At 46.7% G+C, this 19,544-nt stretch overlaps 1 protein-coding gene across 2 annotated transcripts in view; it reads left to right on the forward strand.

Annotated features, from left to right (window-relative positions):
* ITGB5 (integrin subunit beta 5) overlaps window positions 1–19,544 on the forward strand; it is a 109,698-nt gene that overhangs the window by 30,342 nt on the left and 59,812 nt on the right. For both annotated transcript variants that reach the window (XM_081235272.1, XM_081235273.1), the window contains exons 4-5: window positions 192–441; window positions 11,371–11,539. In XM_081235272.1, the coding sequence (XP_081091398.1) occupies window positions 192–441; window positions 11,371–11,539 (419 nt within the window). The remainder of the gene's footprint in view (window positions 1–191; window positions 442–11,370; window positions 11,540–19,544) is intronic.

Consider the following 19,544-nt stretch of genomic DNA (forward strand, 5'->3'; position numbering starts at 1 on the left):
CCTAGAGCTGCATCCTCAGCACCCATATTCCCTTCGGTCACTCTGTTTCCAGAGTGAAAAAGATGTCTTCTGAGAGGCACACAATCACTAAAGAAAAGTCAGAGGTGGGCCAGCTTTGAAAGCAAAACCCATCCCTTCAGCCCCAGCGAATTGAATGACCTCTAACACGCACGGTCTCTCGGTTGGCACAGGTGACAAGGCTACCTTCCAGCTGCAGGTTCGACAGGTGGAGGATTATCCAGTGGACTTGTACTACCTGATGGACCTCTCTCTGTCCATGAAGGATGACCTGGACAACATTCGGAGCCTGGGCACCAAGCTTGCCGAGGAGATGAGGAAGCTCACCAGCAACTTCCGCTTGGGGTTTGGGTCTTTTGTAGACAAGAACATCTCTCCTTTCTCCTACACGGCGCCAAGGTACCAGACCAACCCGTGCATTGGGTGAGTGACCAGCTGCCCTTCTGTTGGGTATTCAAGGATGGGGGAATGGATCAGCGGGAAAACTGAGCCTGAAGAAAGGCCTAGGGAGGTCATATCTGGGTGCGGGGAGGGAACCTGGCTGAGGTGTTAAATTTGATGAAGGATGATTCAGCTCTGTCCTCCCTGTGCCTGCGAAGAAATAAATTGTTACAAGGTTGCAGAAAGATACAATGATGATAGCTCATTTGTTTTCCTACCTGCCAGACACAGCACTGTTTTCTACATTAATAGATTTTAGAGAGCGTTCTCAGGAAATGATAGACCCCCGGTGATCAGGGAGGGAGCAGGCAGACAACCTAAACTATCTCCTTGTTTGGAGTGACTGAGATGTTTGGAATAAATGAATCCAAGTCGGTTCCTATTGTTTATATCCATAACTATAACTTACCTTGACAAAAAATGAAAACCCTGCCCTTTGTAGGTGTGATTTTTTTTTTTTTTCCCAACATAAGTACTTGAATTAGAAAATATTCGACAGGGCTTCCCTGGTGGCGCAGTGGTTAAGCGTCCGCCTGCCAACGCAGGGGACACGGGTTCGAGCCCTGGTCCGAGAAGATCCCACATGCCGTGGAACAACTAAGCCCGGGCACCACAACTGCTGAGCCTGCGCTCTAGAGCCTGCGCAGCACGACTACTGAGCCCTCGTGCCACAACTACTGAGCCTGTACTCTAGAGCCTGCGTGCCACAACTACTGAAGCCCGCATGCCTAGAGCCTGTGCTCTGCAATAAGAGAAGCCACTGCAATGAGGAGCCTGCACACCACAACGAAGAGTAGCCCCCCACTCGCAGCAACTAGAGAAAGCCCATGCACAGCAACAAAAACCCAATGCAGCCAAAAATAAATAAATTTTAAAAATTAAAAAAAATTTTTTAGAAAGAAAATTTTTGAGAAATTATTAGAGAACAAGAGTTTCTAACTACTGCAGTGAGCAAATCCAAAAGTATGTAATGACTCAAACTTGAAGGAAGTTTATTTTCTGCTAACCTAAGTGCAAATGGGTCTCCTGATCAGTGGACACCTGTCCTCTAAGCAGTGAGGGTCCCAGGCTCCATTGGTTCACATGTGGCTTGTAAGGTCATCATGCCTGGAGGATTGCTCATAGGAGGATCCTATGGACCAGGATAGAGTGGCCTTTGCTCCTACATTCTGCTCTACAGAGCTGGGTTGTAGCAGGGAGGCTGGAAACTAGGTTAGCTGTGTGCAGTGGAAGAGGAAAGGGGATGGTGAATAGGTCCCTGCCCTAGTGCATTTGTGTATTGGAGGTGGAGGGTCACTTCCTCCAGCTCCCCAATATAACCTTTGTGAAGGTGGTTTGTTTCCTTTTTGGGCTTTCAAGTGTTCTTTTAAATGGCAAGATTATGCAGTGTGACAACGAGTGATAACCTTCAACTTTTTCTTGACTCATTTCCATGTTCAGGTTTGGTTAGGCTTTGGCATGTGAGGCCCTAAAGCATCGCTAGATGAGGAATAGCTAAGACTTACGTTCTTACTAAGTGTCAGGCACCCACTGCACTTCATACCTTATATGGATTATGCCATTTAAATCTCGTAGCAATCTTTTGAGGTCTCTAGAAGTGAGCTGTATTTTATTTTATTTATTTATTTTATTATTATTTTTAAATTAATTTATTTTTGGCTGCGTTGGGTCTTCGTTTCTGCACGCAGTATCTCTAGTTGCAGCGAGTGGGGTCTGCGTTGAGGTGCGCAGGCTTCTCATTGCAGTGGCTTCTCTTGTTGCGGAGCACAGGCTCTAGGCAAGCAGGCTCAGTAGTTGTGGCGCATGGGCTTAATTGCTCCTCAGCACGTGGGATCTTCCTGGGCCAAGGATCGAACCCGTGTCCCCTGCACTGGCAGGCGGGTTGTTAACCACTGAGCCACCAGGGAGGTCCCGGTGAGCTGTATTTTAAAGATGAGGAAACCGAGGCTTAGAAGGATTACACAAATAGTAAGGGGTAGACTTGGAATATGAATCAGGTTGAACTACTTCCAGAGTCTGTTTCCATTAATATGATGCTTATTTTTTCCCCGTCCAAATCACACTGCACCCAGATGCTTTCCTTGAGTTTGAGTAATAATACCCATTCCAAAACCACCCACCCTTCTAGGCACTCGCCTAAGGGTAATGTTAGGCTATGCTGCAGTAACAAGCAATCCCCAGATCTCAGTGGCTCAACACAATGAAAATTTATTTCTTGCTTGTACAAAATCTGATGGGAGCTGCTTTCTGTGGCGGCTCTTCTTCAAGTGGTGACTCCGGGATTTGGGCATCTTGTGATGTCATTTTTGACTCTTTGTCTCCTTGGCTGCCCCTGAGGGGAAGAGGGCTGCTCGTAAGCCCCTGAGCCTGTTTAACTTCTTGTCTCCCCTTTGGCAGCCTCAGCAGTTCCCAGTTCTGGGTTGGACTGGGGGATGGGGGTGAGGTGGTATTTATGCTGTTATTGTATGTTCTGAATCCTTCCTGACCCTTCTGTACACACTCCTAGAAGCTAACTTAGATCTTCCCCGGGATTGCAATGACACAACAGTGGAAAAAATAATAAGATAAGAAAAAATTTTAGATACAAATGAGATTCTAAGTTCCTTAGCCACAGAGAGGCACTAGGTGTCCTCACTTGCTGGGTTTAGATTCCTCCTGGCCATAGGTAGCTGCTGGCATTATTGTCACTTTGGTCCTGTCCCCAAGGCCCCTTTTCAGCTGCATCCCAGTGCCACATGTCTTTTTGTTGGAGTTCTGCTACTTACCAGGAGCAACAGCATCTTAACCCAACATTTTTTCAGTTCATCCGGAATAGTGATTCTGTCTGCTACTTTTCACCTCTGCTCTCTGGTTGGGTCCTGTCTCCTGAGAGACAGGGCGTGTCTCTACTTTGATTCTTCTGGGGACCATCGGTGAACTGTTAGATGCTAGATTGGAGGCTGGCAGAGGATGAAGGACTGGCTCAGGGCCCTCAGCATTGAATGAATATTCAAGGTTATTACACTCTCCTTATTCAGAGCTACTTCTCCAAGCCCTAGAAGGCAGAACCAACTGCAGACAGTAGAAGTTTTGACAGTGAGTACAAGGCACACTGACAAGCTGCTTGGGAGACAGGAAATCCGGTGAAAGAATGGGAGCTTGGAAGGAAACATCAGGTCTGAGTTATACAGATCTCTCTTCCCTAAGCTGGGCAGCACAAAAGGGGAGTCGCTGCATGGCTCAGTGAGCAGGCTGAGATGTATCTCCCGCGTCCAGGCAGTGGACTCTGTGTGGTTGCCTGGGTATCCTCAGAGATTCCCCATGGTTCCCGGAGGAGAACAGAGCAAGTGGGGGGGATGTAATCACGCTGTTTCTGTTCCTGATTCAGCCTGTACATGTGCTTTGTTAGCTTTCCTAAGTTTTAATGGCACTGTGAATTAGTTACCAACAGTTAAAAATAAAAGATTTAACAAAGAATAGCCAGGATTTTAGGTTTTCTCAGAAAACTAAGAGGTCTAGTAAAGTCAGCCTTGTCCCACATGTTGTTTGGCTGCCACAGTCCCTACCACTCCCTCTCGTCTCCCAGCTGGGCTGCTTCATTGGTTCTGTTATCGGGCCCTCTCCAGATTCTTGGACAGCAATACCATAGAAACGAATATCGCTCCTACAAGGCTCTTAGGCAAACGAAGCTTTTTATTGAAAGGATAGCTTGTGCATGAGGGAGGAGGTGGAAAAGAGTGTCAATTCCCCGAGGACTTTCTGGGAAGGGGTTTTAAAGGCAGTGTGAGGGAGGAGGCCACAGGGTGCCTGAGCAGCTTGTGCTCAGTTCTTGGATTGGTTGGCATGGAGGTGAAGTTTGGAGCATCATCAACCTTCAGGTTTCAAGCAGTCTGGGGTCTATGTGCCCGCAGTCAGCAGTTTTCATCTGGGGGCCTGCTTCCTGCTAAAACTGGGAGTTTGGCAATTCTGCTAGGTGGCGGATTTATAGTTCCTCTTTTGTCCTTTGGGAACCATGTACAGACGTCAATGGAACAGAGATAGAGCTAATCTTTTACTCCTGTGAGTGTCTGGTTGTTGTCTCAGAAGCCCAAGCTTTTAGGTGCTGTTTTTCTGGCCTGTCAAGGCTGCTTTCTCAAGGTCGTTTCCTTGGTCCTTTTCCAAAATGGCTGTCCTGTTGTCTTCCTGTCTCAGTTTGAGTTCCATGCTTGGCTCCATAGTTGCTGTCTGTGATCCCTGTCTGTTGTTTTCCTTCAGCGCACGTGGAGAGAAAATGACAGCGTTCTCTCTCAATGGTACCTTCTGTTAGGTTTTTCTCCTGTGGTGGTGTGGAAGCAGCAGCAGTAGCCCCGGGAAGTTTTGGGGAGATGGGGGAGTCAGGAGGAGTGATTTAACCACCTGTGCAGGACATCTCAGAAGAGAACCAGTTTTTTGTGGGGCTTTCTTGAGGTTTGTCCCTCCTGCTCCGGATGTTTCGGCCAAAGGATCAAAATCCTAGACTTATCCCCTCCCATCTTAGAATGAACCAGAAATGCCAGAACTGAAGTAAGTAGTACCAGGGCTGCCGTAAGAAGAGAAAAAAAAAGTAATTTAATCATCAGATTAAAGAACTGTTTAATTGCTATTCTGAGTAATAGAAACAGTGTTCCTGGGAAGAGTCACATGATATTCACTGGTACAGGATTTGATGGATTAATCCGGCCTGTTATTTCTGGTTCTGAACACTTTTTCTTTTGTTAGAGGTATTAGGCTGTTGCTGACATACATGCCATGTCTCATTTATATGTGGCATCTAAAAAGGCCAAGCTCATAGAAACAGACAGTAGAGTGGTGATTGACAGGGGAAGGGGGAAATGTTGGTCAAAGGGTGCAAACTTACAGTTATAAGATGAATGCATTCTGGAGCTCTAATGTACAGCATGGTGGTGATAGGCAACGATACGAGACTTGAAATATACAATTGTATACTTGAAAGTTGTTCAGAGAGTACATCTTAAGGGTTCTCACTACGCACACAAAAAATAGAAATACATATGTAAAAATCTTTGCAAGTGAGATAATACATTTCATCCTTCATCGTTTATATTTTTTCTTGCCCTTTGTATTCCTTCCAAGAGGTCATGGTACTCCTTCACCCCCTTGAAGGTATTATTTCATTGTCTTCTGGCATGTCCTGTGGCTGATGAAAAGTCTTCTATCTAATGGTTTTCCTTCTCTTTGGTGGCTTTGAATATTTCCCTGTGCTTTTCATGTCCTATAACGATATGCATTCCAATGTGGCTAGGTTGGATTTAGTACTTTTATTTGCATTGTTCAGAACTTGCTCTGCTTGTTTAATCTGAGGATATAGCTTTATTCTTGAAAATTTTCAGACATCATCTGACTCCTGTCTCCGATTCTCTCCATTTTCTTTCTAATGCTACTAAGTGAGTGTTGGGGCCTCTCATTCTAAACTTCATGTTTCTAAATTTTTCTCCCATAGTTTCTACCTCTTTCTTTCCCTTAGCTTCATAATAGAAAATTTCTTCCAGTTTATCATTTTGTTCTTCAATTAAAAAAATTTATATTGGAGTATAGTCAATTAACAATGTTGTGTTAGTTTTAGGTGTACAGCAAAGTGATTCCATTATACATATACATGTACTTATTCTTTTTCAAATTCTTCTCCCATTTAGGTTTTTACAGAATATTGAGCAGAGTTCCCTGTGTTATACAGTAGGTCCTTGTTATCTGTTTTAAATATAACAGTGTGTACATGTCAATCCTAAACTCCCAATCTATCCCCACCCCCCCCACCCTTCTCCCCTGGTAACCATAAGCTCAGTTCTCTTAAGTCTGTGAGTCTGTTTCTGTTTTGTAAATAAGTTCATTTGTATCATTTTTTTTTCTAGATTCCACACATAAGCAACATCATATGATATTTGTCTTTGTCTGACTTATTTCACTTAGGATGATAATATCCAGGTCCATCCATGTTGCTGCAATGGCATTATTTCATTCTTTTTAACGGCTGAGTAACATTCCATTGTATATATGTACCACATCTTTTTTTTTTTTTTTTTGGCCACGCCACGCAGCCTGTGGGATCTTAGTTCCCCAGCCAGGGATTGAACCCGTGTACCCTGAAGTGGAAGTGCAGAGTCCTAACCACTGATTTCCAGGGAATTCCCACATCTTTTCATCTGTTGATGGACATTTAGGTTGCTTCCACGTCTTGGCTATTGTAAACAACGCTGCAGTGAACATTGGGGTGCATGCATCCTGTTGACTCATGTTTTTCTCCAGATATATGCCCAGGAGTGGGATTGCTGGATCATATGGTAGCTCTATTTTTAGTTTTTTAAGGAATCTCCTTACTCTTCTCCATAGTGGCTGTACCAGTTTACATTCACACCAACAGTGTAGGAGGGTTCCGTTTTCTCCACACCCTCTCCAGTATTTATTGTTTGTAGATTTTTTTTGATGATGGCCATTCTGACGGGTGTGAGGTGATACCTCATTGTAGTTTTGATTTGCATTTGTCTAATAATTAGTGATGTTGAGCATCTTTTCATGTGTCTCTTGCCCATCTGTATGTCTTCTTTGGAGAAATGTCTATTTAGGTCTTCTGTCCATTTTTTGATTGGGTTGTTTGTTTTTTTTGATATTGAGCCACATGAGCTGTTCGTAAATTTTGGAGACTAATCCTTTGTCAGTCACACCGTTTGCAAATATTTTCTCCCATTCTGCAGGTTTTTTCGTCTTGTTTATGGTTTCCTTTGCAAAAGCTTTTGAGTTTAATTAGGTCCCATTTGTTTATTTTTATTTCCCTTACTCTAGGAGATGGCTTGAGAAAGACATTGCTGCAATTTATGTCAGAGTGTTGTGCCTATGTTTTCCGCTAAGAGTTTTATAGTATCTGGTCTTACATTTAGGTCTTTAATCCATTTTGAGTTTATTTTTGTGTATGGTATTAAAGAATGTTTTTTAAAAAATAAGTCTTTATTTATTTATTTTTGGCTGTGTTGGGTCTTTGTTGCTGCATGCGGGCTTTCTCTAGTTGTGGCGAGCAGGGGCTACTCTTTGTTGCGGTGCACAGGCTTCTCATTGTGGTGGCTTCTCTTGTTGCGGAGCACGGGCTCTAGGCATGCAGGCTTCAGTAGTTGTGGCGCGCGGGCTCAGTAGTTGTGGCTTGTGGGCTCTAGAGCGCAGGCTCAGTAGTTGTGGTGCACAGGCTTAGTTGCTCTGCAGCATGTGGGATCTTCCTGGACCAGGGCTCAAACCTGTGTCCCCTGCATTGGCAGGTGGATTCTTAACCACTGCGCCACCAGGGAATTCCCAAGAATGTTCTAATTTCATATTTTTAATACAGCTGTCCAGTTTTCCCAGCACCATTTATTGAAGAGACTATCTTTCCTCCATTATATAGTCTTGCCTCATTTGTCATAGATTAATTGACCATCAGTGCATGGGTTTATTTCTGGGTTTTCTATCCTGTTCCTTTGATCTATATTTTGGTTTTTGTGGCAGTACCTTGTTCTTCAATTTTTAAAATCTATACACTGAAGTTTCATTTTTGAATTTGAGTGACAATATTTTTTATTTGGTTCTTTCTTTTAGACTTCTGTTTTTCATACTATTTTTTCATAGCCTTCTGATTTTTTTTTCTTCCTAATAATATCCCATTCTAGTCTTTGGTATTTTGTCCTTCTCCTTGAATGTTTTAAATATCTTTGTTTTAATGTACTTTAGATAATTTTGTTGTCTGTTTCTTGAACTGCAGATCCTGCAGTTGGTTGAATTTGCTGATATTCCTTCATGGTAGTTTATTTCTCATGGGGTCTATAACTTTTTCATTAGCTCCTCTTCATCAGAGGTTGTTTTCCATTAGGGGACCATGTGCCCCAGGGGTACTGACTTCCCTGCAGGGTGGTTTTCTGTTCCCTGATGCTAGGATCCTCTGGGTTTCACTGTGGGACTAGTTCTGTTTATTTCTCAGCAGGGGGGTTCCTTCCTTGTAAAAGTAATGAATTCTGACTTGTTTAGGCCTGGAGTTACAATCTTTATGGGTGATTCATCTCTCCATGAGCCCAGAGTGCATCTTCCTTGCTTCTCTCCCAGGCCAGTGGCTGGAATTTTTCTGGGTTTGATTTTAGTGACAGGGCAGCTCTTTGTAACACTCAGCTTTATGCAGAGAGCCCTGTTCCAGTGCTCAGCCCTGCGCTGGCCTGAGGTCCATCATCTGTCCCTGTTAGAACCTGGCCCCAAGCCCCAGACCTTTGTCAGGCCTCAGCACGCTAGGGTGGGGGGGTGGGGGACCCCTTTGCCACGAGATCCCTGCTCACTTCCCACCTAGTTTAAGTCCCGTTCATTTGTGCAATGCTTTTCTCTCGGTTCCTGGCACCTGGGATTTCCCTGCTAAGCTTCCAGTCTTGGCTGCATATTAACATTTTTGAAGATTAGATTTTTACCCAGCAGTTCTCTTTGTTTAGAGGAAGAGGGGAAGTCTTTTCCTGTCAGCTCCATGGTCCACAATATTGTCCTGAAGCATTAGATTGTTTTTTTGGATTTGCCTACATCTAGCATCTGCAAATAGGATTCACTTTTTATACACACATGCTCCCCCAGGCTCTTTAAGCATATATATTTTATTCATCTTCCTGGTTCATAATTCTTCATCTAGTAAAGATTTAGTAGGCCCTAAACTGGGGTCCTATGGCACAGACACAGTTGGGGGTGAGAGGGCTTCCTGGCATGAGACCCTCAAACACCCAGATCTTCAGGTCGCTCAGACAGCTCTTCCAGGGGTTAAATTAGTCACAGTTGACGTTGTTTTCCAGAGACTACGGAGACATTCAACAGAGCCTGTGTGACAGAGATGTTTCCCTCTCACTAAGAGGTGATTCTGGTTTGGTTATAATAAATTCTCTGCAGTGAAGTCTTCTCTGTGGCAAACACATTTTCTAGTTCCTGATTATTAATAGTAATTCTCCACAGTAAAAATATATCTACTTATTCCCCTTTGCAGGAAGGGAAGAGGTAAAAAATGCTGAACTAATTTAGCTGAGCTTTTCACAGCTTTTCTGGTTTTCTCACTGAACAGCAGTCATCGTTTTGTGCCTCTTCTCGCTTCCTCAACCGACCCCGTCATCCGAGACAGTAAACACCTGAAGTCTGCAGCCATGGACCAGCACAGCACAGAGGGTCAAGTTGCTCAGAGGGCAGGGGAGGGGAGTGAGAGTTTGTGTACATTTCCTTCCTCCTGGGCCCATGTATTTGTCAGATCACTATGATGGGACCTCAGCTCACTTCCTGCTTCCAGCTGGGAATGCAATTTCCATGACCTTTGTCTTTATGGGGAGCTGAGATGAGAATGAAAAGTTTGGGAAGAATAGAAAGTTGGGGTGGCCCGGAGGCATGGGTTACAGAAGAGCCTGACCTGTGCAAACACAAGGGGTGGGTAAAGATTTTGGGGGAAGGAGGAGGGAGTGAAACAAAGGAACAGCAAGTGGGGACAGCTTCTCGCAGCTCTCCCTGTCCAGAGGCACCGTGGCCATCATGGCAGTGGGCTTGACCCTGCAGAGGCGGCTTGCTGCGAGTGACTGAGGAGCAGGTACCGGAGGCCCTTAGAGGGGATGAGAGAGCCTCTTAGAACGCCCAAGGTTGCCTCTCTCGGGGAGGAGGGGAGCCTCTCAGACCTGCCCCAGCGGCCCTTCCTGATGGCAGTTAGGCAGGAGCTGCTAGGAGTTGCTAAGCCTGTTTCCCTTCCCACGCACACGGCTTGAATTGGGTAGGTGACGAAGCCTTCCTCTCATGCCTGTCTGTTGGTGTTTGTTTTCTATCTTAGTTCTGAAAGAGAGGCTTCCTTAACATGGCCACAGACCCGCACAGTCTGGTCCAGCTTGCCTCCCCAGCCTCCTCGTAGCCCATCTTTGCCCTTGTTCCCTGCACTGCAGTCTAACTGGCCTCCCTCTGCCCTTGGGCTCTCTGTGCTCCCTTCTGCCCCAGGGCCCTTGCATTTGCTCTTCCCTCTCCCCTTTTACCCAGTGAACCTTTTTGGAAACAACGTAAGGCCCCTCTTCCTATTTCATTGGTTTATATATCCAAGTGAAACTCCTGCAGATGTGATTGGGCTCTAACTTCCTCCAGGAATGGGGCCATCTCTACTGCAAACTGGAGATGAGAACACCCAATATTCAGGAGAAAGACATGGCATTAACCTCCTATTGAGGTGCAGTACTTCCCTCTTTCCAGATTTCCAGGTAGAATTTTCCATTCGAAGACGGTTTGCTTCTAAGTGATTTCTCTTTGCGTCTAGGAGAGCTGATGCTTTATCATTCCAATATTTATAAATGAACGAAGAAACAGGACGTTTTCCTTCCTGTTGCATTTAGTGTTTGCTCGGTTGCCAGCACGTCCTGGTGGTCTCTGAGGGGGTGCCCACGCAGGGGTTATGTGATCCTTTGTCACGTGGCAGCAACAGAGTCGATGTAAGAAGCTGGTTTCGTCGAGTCGCTCTGCTCACGCTGCCCTCATTCGACATTGCCCGTCTTCCTCAGCCTGTAAGAGCCTTGCTCCCCCTCGGTGCCACCCAGGCTGCGGTGCCCGTCCACCAGGCGCTTGCATCTTCCAAGGCCCACGTCAGGGCGCCTCCGTGACATCTTCCTCCGACTGCGGAAGCCCACTGTTAACCTCTACTTCCTACGCCGCATTTGTCCATTTCAGTCACTTACAGCCTGGTATGTGCCGTCTCGCCTGCAGTTTAGGGCTTGTGTTTGGAGAGTAGGGACTATGTTATTTCTCCGTGCTCCCCCACTGTGTCTGTCCCAGGGGTGCGTGGTAGGTGCTGAGTATTCATTGGTGCCGTTAAGGCACTCAGTAAATGCACAGAGTACTTGGTTGTTTAAGATTTGGGGACAATGAAGGAAAAGTGACTCCTCTCCTCTTTCTCTCTAGTTACAAGCTATTCCCAAACTGCGTCCCCTCCTTTGGGTTCCGCCACCTGCTGCCTCTCACAGACAGAGTGGACAGCTTCAACGAGGAAGTTCGGAAGCAGAGGGTGTCCCGGAACCGCGACGCCCCCGAGGGCGGCTTTGACGCAGTGCTCCAGGCGGCCGTCTGCAAGGTAACCTTCCCTTCGGGCTCTGTCCCTGCGTGGGAGGTCAACGAAGAGGTGTCGGTGTGGGTGACGTGCGTTGGCCCTGCCTGCAGATTTTGAGCCACCGCAGCCTGTGGCTCCTGTCCACTCTTGCATCAGAGGGTGAGCTCAGTGGGCCCTTGGGAAAATCTACAGAAGTCAAACCAGCTGGACTGCAGGGATGGCCTAGGGCTGGTGTGTGTCTGTGTCAGGGTGTGGCTGTGTACAATGGGATGTTGTCTTTGCCAGCAGACAGCTGTTCTGCTTTTCTATATTTGGCTCTTTTGCTTCTTTTTGGGACAGGGAGCAGGGGGAAGAAAAGGTCAAGCCATATGCATAGAATCTTGTAGAATTTTATGGCCCAATTTTGGTAAACATTAAAAGAGTGCTCTGTTGGGGAATCCAGCTAAAAAGAGAATCGCTTGTCATCTTGGGTTTTGTTTCTGTTTGTTTGTTTTTCTCGTGTTTCTCTGTGATATGTGAATCCAGAGGGGAGGACACAGACTTAGGTCAGAAATGAACTCATGCTTTGAGATGTTCCAGTCTCAGCAAAATATGTAAATGGGATGTTGGTAATAACTTATTCTTAACATAATTTTCTATGTCAAAACAGCCCAATAACAATAACAAAATATAAAACTAAATATCACTCTTGAATTTGCTATTCTAGCACATACTTTAACATTTTTTTCCATAGTGGTCATCATATACTATGCATAATTGGTAATGCTTTCTTGACCATTTTGGTGGGCTCAGCAACAGGGCGGTGGTTGGGATGCTCATGTCTGGGGGAGGGCTGGGTAAAAGGAGGTTAGAACTCAGTTTGGAGAGGCCGCATGTCTGACCTCAGAGAGCCTTTGTTCAGTGTGTCACAGATTCACTTTTCCTCCTCTTGGTCCTCGACAGAATGATAAGAGAGCCACGGTTGTCCTTTCCGAAATAAAAAACTGAAAGGAGACAGGAGAGATAAGGGGAAAGAAAGATATGAAGAAAGCACAGCTTCCTCAATCCTCTTCTTGGTCCCACTGCCTTTCTGCCCGTCCCTGTGTCCTTGGGGCCACCCCAGAGAGGACGGTCTCACAGTGGCCCCCTACCCAGGACGGCTGCAGAGTGGCCCCTGCCCAGCCGCTGGCTAGAGCAGAACGGTTTGATTCAGAGGCCCCTGATGCTTCGTAGCAGCCCAAGAAAGCCAGGTGGGACACAGCTAGAAATGTGTTCAGCTCTGAATCTTTCAAGTGCATCACAGAATAGACAGTTTATGGATTTACTTCAGAAAGAAAAATTATCTTTTTGACTGGCATTCAGATTATTGATTGTATGGGGTATTATATTCAGGGACATCCTGCCAGATCCACTCTTGGCAGGAGCAAATAGTGCAGGGAAAACACGAGATCCCTCTTATCTCCCCATCTTGGGAATATTGTGGGTTTCCTTTCCGGGGGAGGAAATTGTCTTTAAGGCTTGAGGGGAAGAACCCAGTGACAAGCCTACGCCCTGTCCAGTTATATTAATTCTGTTTAATTAGATGAATCAGAATGGCATGATGGAATGCTTGAGGCACGGTGGTCCATGAGAAGCCGTTTGATTCGCTCTTTTGCCCACAGAGCCTTCCTGTGCCATCCCAGACCCATGAAAATATCCTTCCCTTTGAAAACTCAGTATTTCAAGACTCGAGTGCTTCACAGCAGATGCTAGCAGATTTCTTAAAGTCAGTGCCCACACCTGGTTATGAATTGGTGTTGGCTGAGAGGGATTTTAGTGTGTGTTTCAGTTTTATATCTTGTGGCATTTTTTCTTATTCCCCACCTTGGCCTTTGTCATGGGGCATCCCTGGAAAGTTACTAATTGCTTGGAATTATGCGGTCGATGAGATCCCAGCTTTTCTCCTCACCATTTCTTTTCCTTTGTGCTGTCAGTGTGTGTTTGGGTACCTATCAAGCAATTTCTTTCTCACTTGAAATCACCTATTTATAACGTCATCTTCCTGGTTAACCACAGCCTTATTTATAGTCGCTAAATATTGGAAATAGATTATGGCCTGTCTATTGATGAAAGGCTATAACAATCACACCCTAAAAGAATATTTGAGCACATGAATAATACTTAAGATAAATTAAGAGAGGAAAGGAAAGCAAGTGATGAAACAGCATAGATGTATGACCCTATTTTGCAAACAAAAGAAAGAAAAATATGGAAAAGACTGGAAATAAATAGACCAAAGTGTTAACAGCAGTTGTCTCTGGTGATAGGATTAGGTGTGGTTTTTATTTTCTTCTTTGTGTTATGTTCTATTTACTTAAATTTTCACAATAAATAACGTATGATTTTTAAAATTTGTAACGGAACATTTCAAACATATAGAAGTAGAGAGAATAGTGAAAGAAAATCCCATGTACCCATGGTCCATCTTGGACAGTTACCAATTTGTAGCCAATCTTGTTTCATTTGCCTTCCTAACCATTGTATTCCCCATTATTTGAAGTAAATCCCAGATAGCATTTGTTTCAATGATAATTAGATTTTTAAAGTTTTTAAAAAAGCCCTAAGCATGCCTTACTTTGTTGACTGAATTTTCTGCCTTCTCCTGATTTGCCCAGATTAAAGGCCCTTCCTCTTAATCCTGAAAACTGAATGTGACGGAGCCAGCAGGCCTGTAATCTCTGCAGTTGGAGAGGCGTCTCATGCAGGCAGGAGCTGGCTGGGTAGCCCCGGCAGCAGTGCACGCTCGGCTTCCTTTGACCCCATGCCCTGGAGACGGAGCTGATAACAGGCCTGCTTCATAGCCCACAGGAGGCTCTTTGTTCTGATTTCAGTCTCACTCTGGTTTCCCTGGGGTGGACTGTTAGTTACCAACTTTAGGGACTTAGGGGTATGGAATGCTCACATGACTGGTCTTAAATCCCACCCCCAAGGCCAACTTTACATTTCTTGGAAAGCTGCTTTTTGCAAAAAGAAGGGAACAGTCTGTTTCTACTTAGGATTCGATTTAGGAAGTAAAACTGCTTCCACGAGTGGAAGTTTTGAGTTGCCATCTTTCCCCCCAGCAGGTCACATTGTTAGGAGAGGCCATCGAAGAGTATCCACAGCTAAGGAACCCCTCTGTCACCAATGCAGGCATTTTCCCCAATGCTGTACCGGCCTGCGTTGGGATGAGGAATGCTGTGACCCATAATTTCTTATCTTTACCTCGAAACCTATTATTAAACTTGTTTATACTTTTTCTTGGTCTGAATAATAGTTTCTCCCATTACCGCTTTTATTGCTCTCCTGGGACTTTTCTAGAAGTTGAATCTAAGTTGTTTATTCTGAAAATGTATAGGTGGAAGTGTGATGAGTGGTTCAGACTGGAACCTTGGCTGCTTTCCTGTTCTCCCAAAACAGGGAGAGCTGGTGCCCTGGGAAGACAGAGGGCGGGGTGGTCCAGGAGCTCTGAGTTGTCAGTCATGGCTTTGCTGCTTTCCATGGCTCTCAGGTTAAAGAAGTTCCCTGCAAAGTTAAGCCTGGCTGGGTACGTCCTGGCCGCACGGCTTCTATGGGCTGCTTTCTCCCGTCAGACAGAAAAATCAGATCCCTGCAACCCAGCCTGTTTCCCTTTTGGCCTCATCTTCTAGCCCCCTAACATTTATCCTTCTTATCCTTTCTGTTTTAATCTTGATTATCTAATTTTGCATTATTTATTAAGTTTTTAAAGCAGTGTGTGTCCTCAGAAATAGGTGGATAAGTAAGTCTCAAAGCAAACAAAGTAAATTTGCATTGCTGAGTAAAAGGTCTTGGCGTGGCTTGGGCCCTTTATTCCTTGGCTGGCGAGACCATCCTAATCTAAAATGGCGACCACGTCCCCAGAGAGGCCGGAGGAACAGCTTCCTCCAACAAGACTTTCTGCAGGAATGCAGACTCTGTGGGCCTCCGGAGACCAAATGATGGCTGCCCTTGCCGTACTGTCATCCGTGCTCCAGCTCGTTGGTAGACATTATCTCTGATTCTCACAGCAGTCCTTCAGTGTATTGGTGGTACTTGTCCCCAGTTTACAGGAGAGGAAACTGAGTGTCACAGGGCTCACGCTCCGTACTGTTGGAAAGGGGTGGAGCCAGGATTTGAACCAGATCCAGTTGATTCTAAAGCCCAAGCCCTGTCTATTACGCTGTGCCAGGTGCTTTGGGAAGTAGCGACCGTGCCGTGCAGAGCAGAGAGGACTCAGAGTCCTGTTGTCCCGATTCAAGCTCTGGCTCTTCTGCTACTCACCGGCTCTGTGGCGGCCTGAGTGCTCATCTGGAGGCTGCAGGGAGGCGGGGCTGGAGGGGAGGAGGTCCAGGATGCCCTCCAGCTGTGCTGGTCGGTGCTCCTTTTCACAAAGGACTTGTCACAGCATTGTGCCCCTTTGCCCAGAGCCCTTGATTTTGCTTTTTGTCTCTCCTGGTTCAGGCTTGAGCTCCAGGCCAGGTAGGGGCTGCTGCAGATACCAGGAGAGGGTGGAGAATTCCCCATTCTTGGAGGCAGGCTTGGCTGTGTGAGGTTTTCACTCTGCCCAGCCTCCCCTGGAGTTGATTTGGCTTCTTCCGACTTGTTGCCTGATTTCTTTTAGACCTGAGACTTGTCATTTTTCCACGCATGAATTGAGCAACGTAGAAAACTGCCTTTCTTTCCTCAAGGAAGGCAGCGGCCCCTAACGCCTTCATGCCCCCCGAGGGGATGCCCCCCGTAAGTCTGGGTTATCTGTCTCGGCATGTGTGAACCGTTTGTGCCAGCAAGTCGCACCACAGTTTCTGGGGCTTAATGCAACCCACCCTGCTTGCTCTTCCTCTGGCTCAGCGTCTTCGTGAAGCTCGTGAAGTATTGGATTTCCCTGTAGCCCCCCGGAGGCTGTGGGGCTGTGGGTGGGCATGCAGGCGCTCCGCCCATGACGGGGCAGTGCTTTTGTGGGAGGTGGTAAAGGTTCTTCCTGGTTTTCTGTTTTGCACATGGTTGTGGTTTATTGTGTACTTTTGAATCACTCGACTGTTTTAGTCCCTGGAGGGGACATGTCCGTGTTCTGCCTTCTGCCCGTGGGCTGTGCTGTAGGCTTCACTGCCCTGCTCACAGCTGCTGGTTCTGCTTTCCAGCTCAGGAATGTTTATTGTGTGCCCAGTAAGTGCTCAGTGGCAGGTATGGTGAAGAAAATTTTGAAAAGATGAGAAAAAGTCCCCATCCACACGGATTTGATTTGAGCTTTCAGATCCACTAGAAAGGAAATAGAACAACTCATTGGTAAACATTAAATGGAACCATGTGAAATTATGGACATGTGACTATCAATGAAATTTAATATTTGACCGTTGATAGTTTCTCCTACAAAAATAGAAAACTCATATGGTTCAGCCTCATATATACAAACGTTTTTCTTTAGTTCAGATTGGACTTGCATAGAGTCTACGTCAGACATGTTCTACTGCATGTTGTTAGGGCTTGGGCTCTAGAAGAATGTCGAAATCCTGAGTCATGGGCCGAGATTTCTTTTCCCTAAGGAAAGGAATATTGACATTTTTGCCCTTCTTAAGTTGAACCACAGACAGATTTTTAAAAAAGAGTTTTCATGGGCTTCCCTGGTGGCACAGTGGTTGAGAGTCTGCCTGCCGATGCAGGGCACACGGGTTCGTGCTCCGGTCCGGGAGGATCCCACATGCCGCGGAGCGGCTGGGCCTGTGAGCCATGGCCGCTGAGCCTGCGAGTCCGGAGCCTGTGCTCTGCAACGGGAGAGAGGCCCGCATACTGCAAAAAAAAAAAAAAAGATTTTTCATTGCAAAGCATGGACAGAAACAGGAGAAACAAACTACTGGTGAGAATGTGTTTACTGTTACAAAGTGACAGAAATAGGCTTGAATGTCCACATGATTGGGGAAGCAAATTACAGAAAGAATTCAGCCTTATTTTTCCTTAAGTGCATTGTAGGAATCAGGACTCCTTAGTCCCCAGGCTCAGATCTGCTGTAGGGTCTGCCCCTTGGCTAATCAGGTCAGCCCCCTTTCCTTCCTCATTTCTTCCCCCAAACCTGTTATCTCTATGCTTGCCTGAAAGGTCAGTGTACAGAGTGTTTTAGTTTCGACTTCTGGAAATTTGTTGGGCACTTACAGTCTGCAAGATGCCCCACTAGCTGCTGTGAGGCTTGCACAGATGACTGAGCCACGGCTCCCGTCCCCGGGAGCATCACTGCAGTTGGACGACAGATGCCTATACGACAATCTAAGGTACCGGTGGAGTGCACAGACACTCTAGAAGGTCTGGCCCTGGTGGGACCCAGTGGTTGAATCACAATGTTCTTCCCCTTCAAGGGTCACCTTGGTCTCTTTGCCTCCCCGTGTTTGCCCTGAGGCTCTGGTGCTGATGATGCTATTGATTACCATTGGCTGCATGCTTTGTGAGAGCCAGGCTCTATGCCAAGCACCTCATGGGGCTTGTTTTACTTAATCCTTTGAAGGTGGTTGTACTCTCTGCTTTTGATAAGGAAGCAGCCCTAGAAAGGTTGAGTAACTTCTTGAAGGTCTTACAGCTGGAAATGACAGAGCCAGAGATGGAACTGTACCCACCTTCCTGGCTCCAAAGATGGGAGTTCTCAACCTTGACCTTAGATAACCTGCCGTCTTTTGTGGCCACACAGGAGTGGAGAAGTGGGAGGGGTGTGCTTGCAAAGAGGGCCAAGTCCTCCTCTAAGGAACCATTTCGATTTCCCACGTGACCCAGTTTGCCAGTGGTAGAGCCAGGACTGACTCTGTCCCGGGAAAGACAGCTGCACACGCTGCTGTTCTCTGGAACTCTGGAACTAAGAGTTTCCTGTTTATCAGAAACAGTTATAACATGGCTCTGGCAGCCTCCGGGTTTTCTAGGGAGACCACGGGTAGGGTCCCAAGGTCAGTGCGCTGCTGGAGCCTAGCCCTTTGAGTGAGCCTGCTTGTCTTTGCCCTTGGCTTCCCCATCTGTGACACGGGAACACTGATAACCCCCTTTTCATTCAAAATTCACGGTGTCTCGGAACCGTGGGTTCTGCTGTTCAGCTCTCCCAGATAGCGCCATGGTGACACTTTTTCAGATGGCGCTTCCTTTTCGCAGTGAGGGAGCATGTGGCTGGTGACTCTTCAGTGACAGCTGAGGCCCATGGGCTATGTTGACACCCGGCTGGAGGACCCAGCTATGTGGGTGGCCATCGATTTTACTTAACTTAGACTGACATCGAGAACAGAGACCCCGTCATTTAAAGCTAGTGTTTCTGTCCTTGCTGAAACGGCATCCTGATCTAGGCCTCCCCTGTATTGAACACTGTTTACCAGAGAGAGTATTGTGGGCCTTGTCTCGGAACAAGAAAGCCAAAGCAAACGAGCCAGGCTGTATTCGGGTGGGCCCCACCACCCATGTCCTCTAAGGCCACTGGGTGGGGCGTCAGCTTTTCTCAGGTTCCCAGGAATCGGTGTTCCAGGCCCTCCCGTGCACCCTCCCACAGGGCATCCCTGAGCCTCCCTCTCACACTTGTCATGCTCTGCCATGGTTCCTGTGTATAAGCAAGTCACTAGGACATGGATATTGGGACCCACAGGCTTCTGTGAGCCTGTCGGAAGATTCAGCTGCCAAACACAGGCCGTGCGCTGCAGGGCCTGCAGGCCGCAGTCCCAGCCCTGCCTTCCTCTGCAGCCAGACCACATCCAGGGACCTGCGTCTGCCTCTGGGGCTGTGTTTAAGGCAGACGCTGATAGCTAGAGAGCAGGGAGGGGTGAGTGGATGGTGCCGGGGCTGGAAACCACACCTCTGAGGAGTGGTTAAAGGTTGACCAAGACGAGAGACACCACAGCAAGAAGCGTGTTACGTAACCTCAGACATCACTAAGAAGAGGGCTGTTCCAGGGGATGAACTAGAGTAGCCACAGGGAAGCAGGTTTGAGTTCAAGGCAAAGGAGAAATTTCTAGCGAAGACCTCTGCTCAGCTGTGGAGCAGGCTGCCAGGTGCGGCAGTGAGTCTGAGTGGGGACCGC

Source organism: Mesoplodon bidens, assembly GCF_964165515.1.
Source record: "Mesoplodon bidens genome assembly, chromosome: 5".
NCBI classification, from domain to species: domain Eukaryota; kingdom Metazoa; phylum Chordata; class Mammalia; order Artiodactyla; family Ziphiidae; genus Mesoplodon; species Mesoplodon bidens.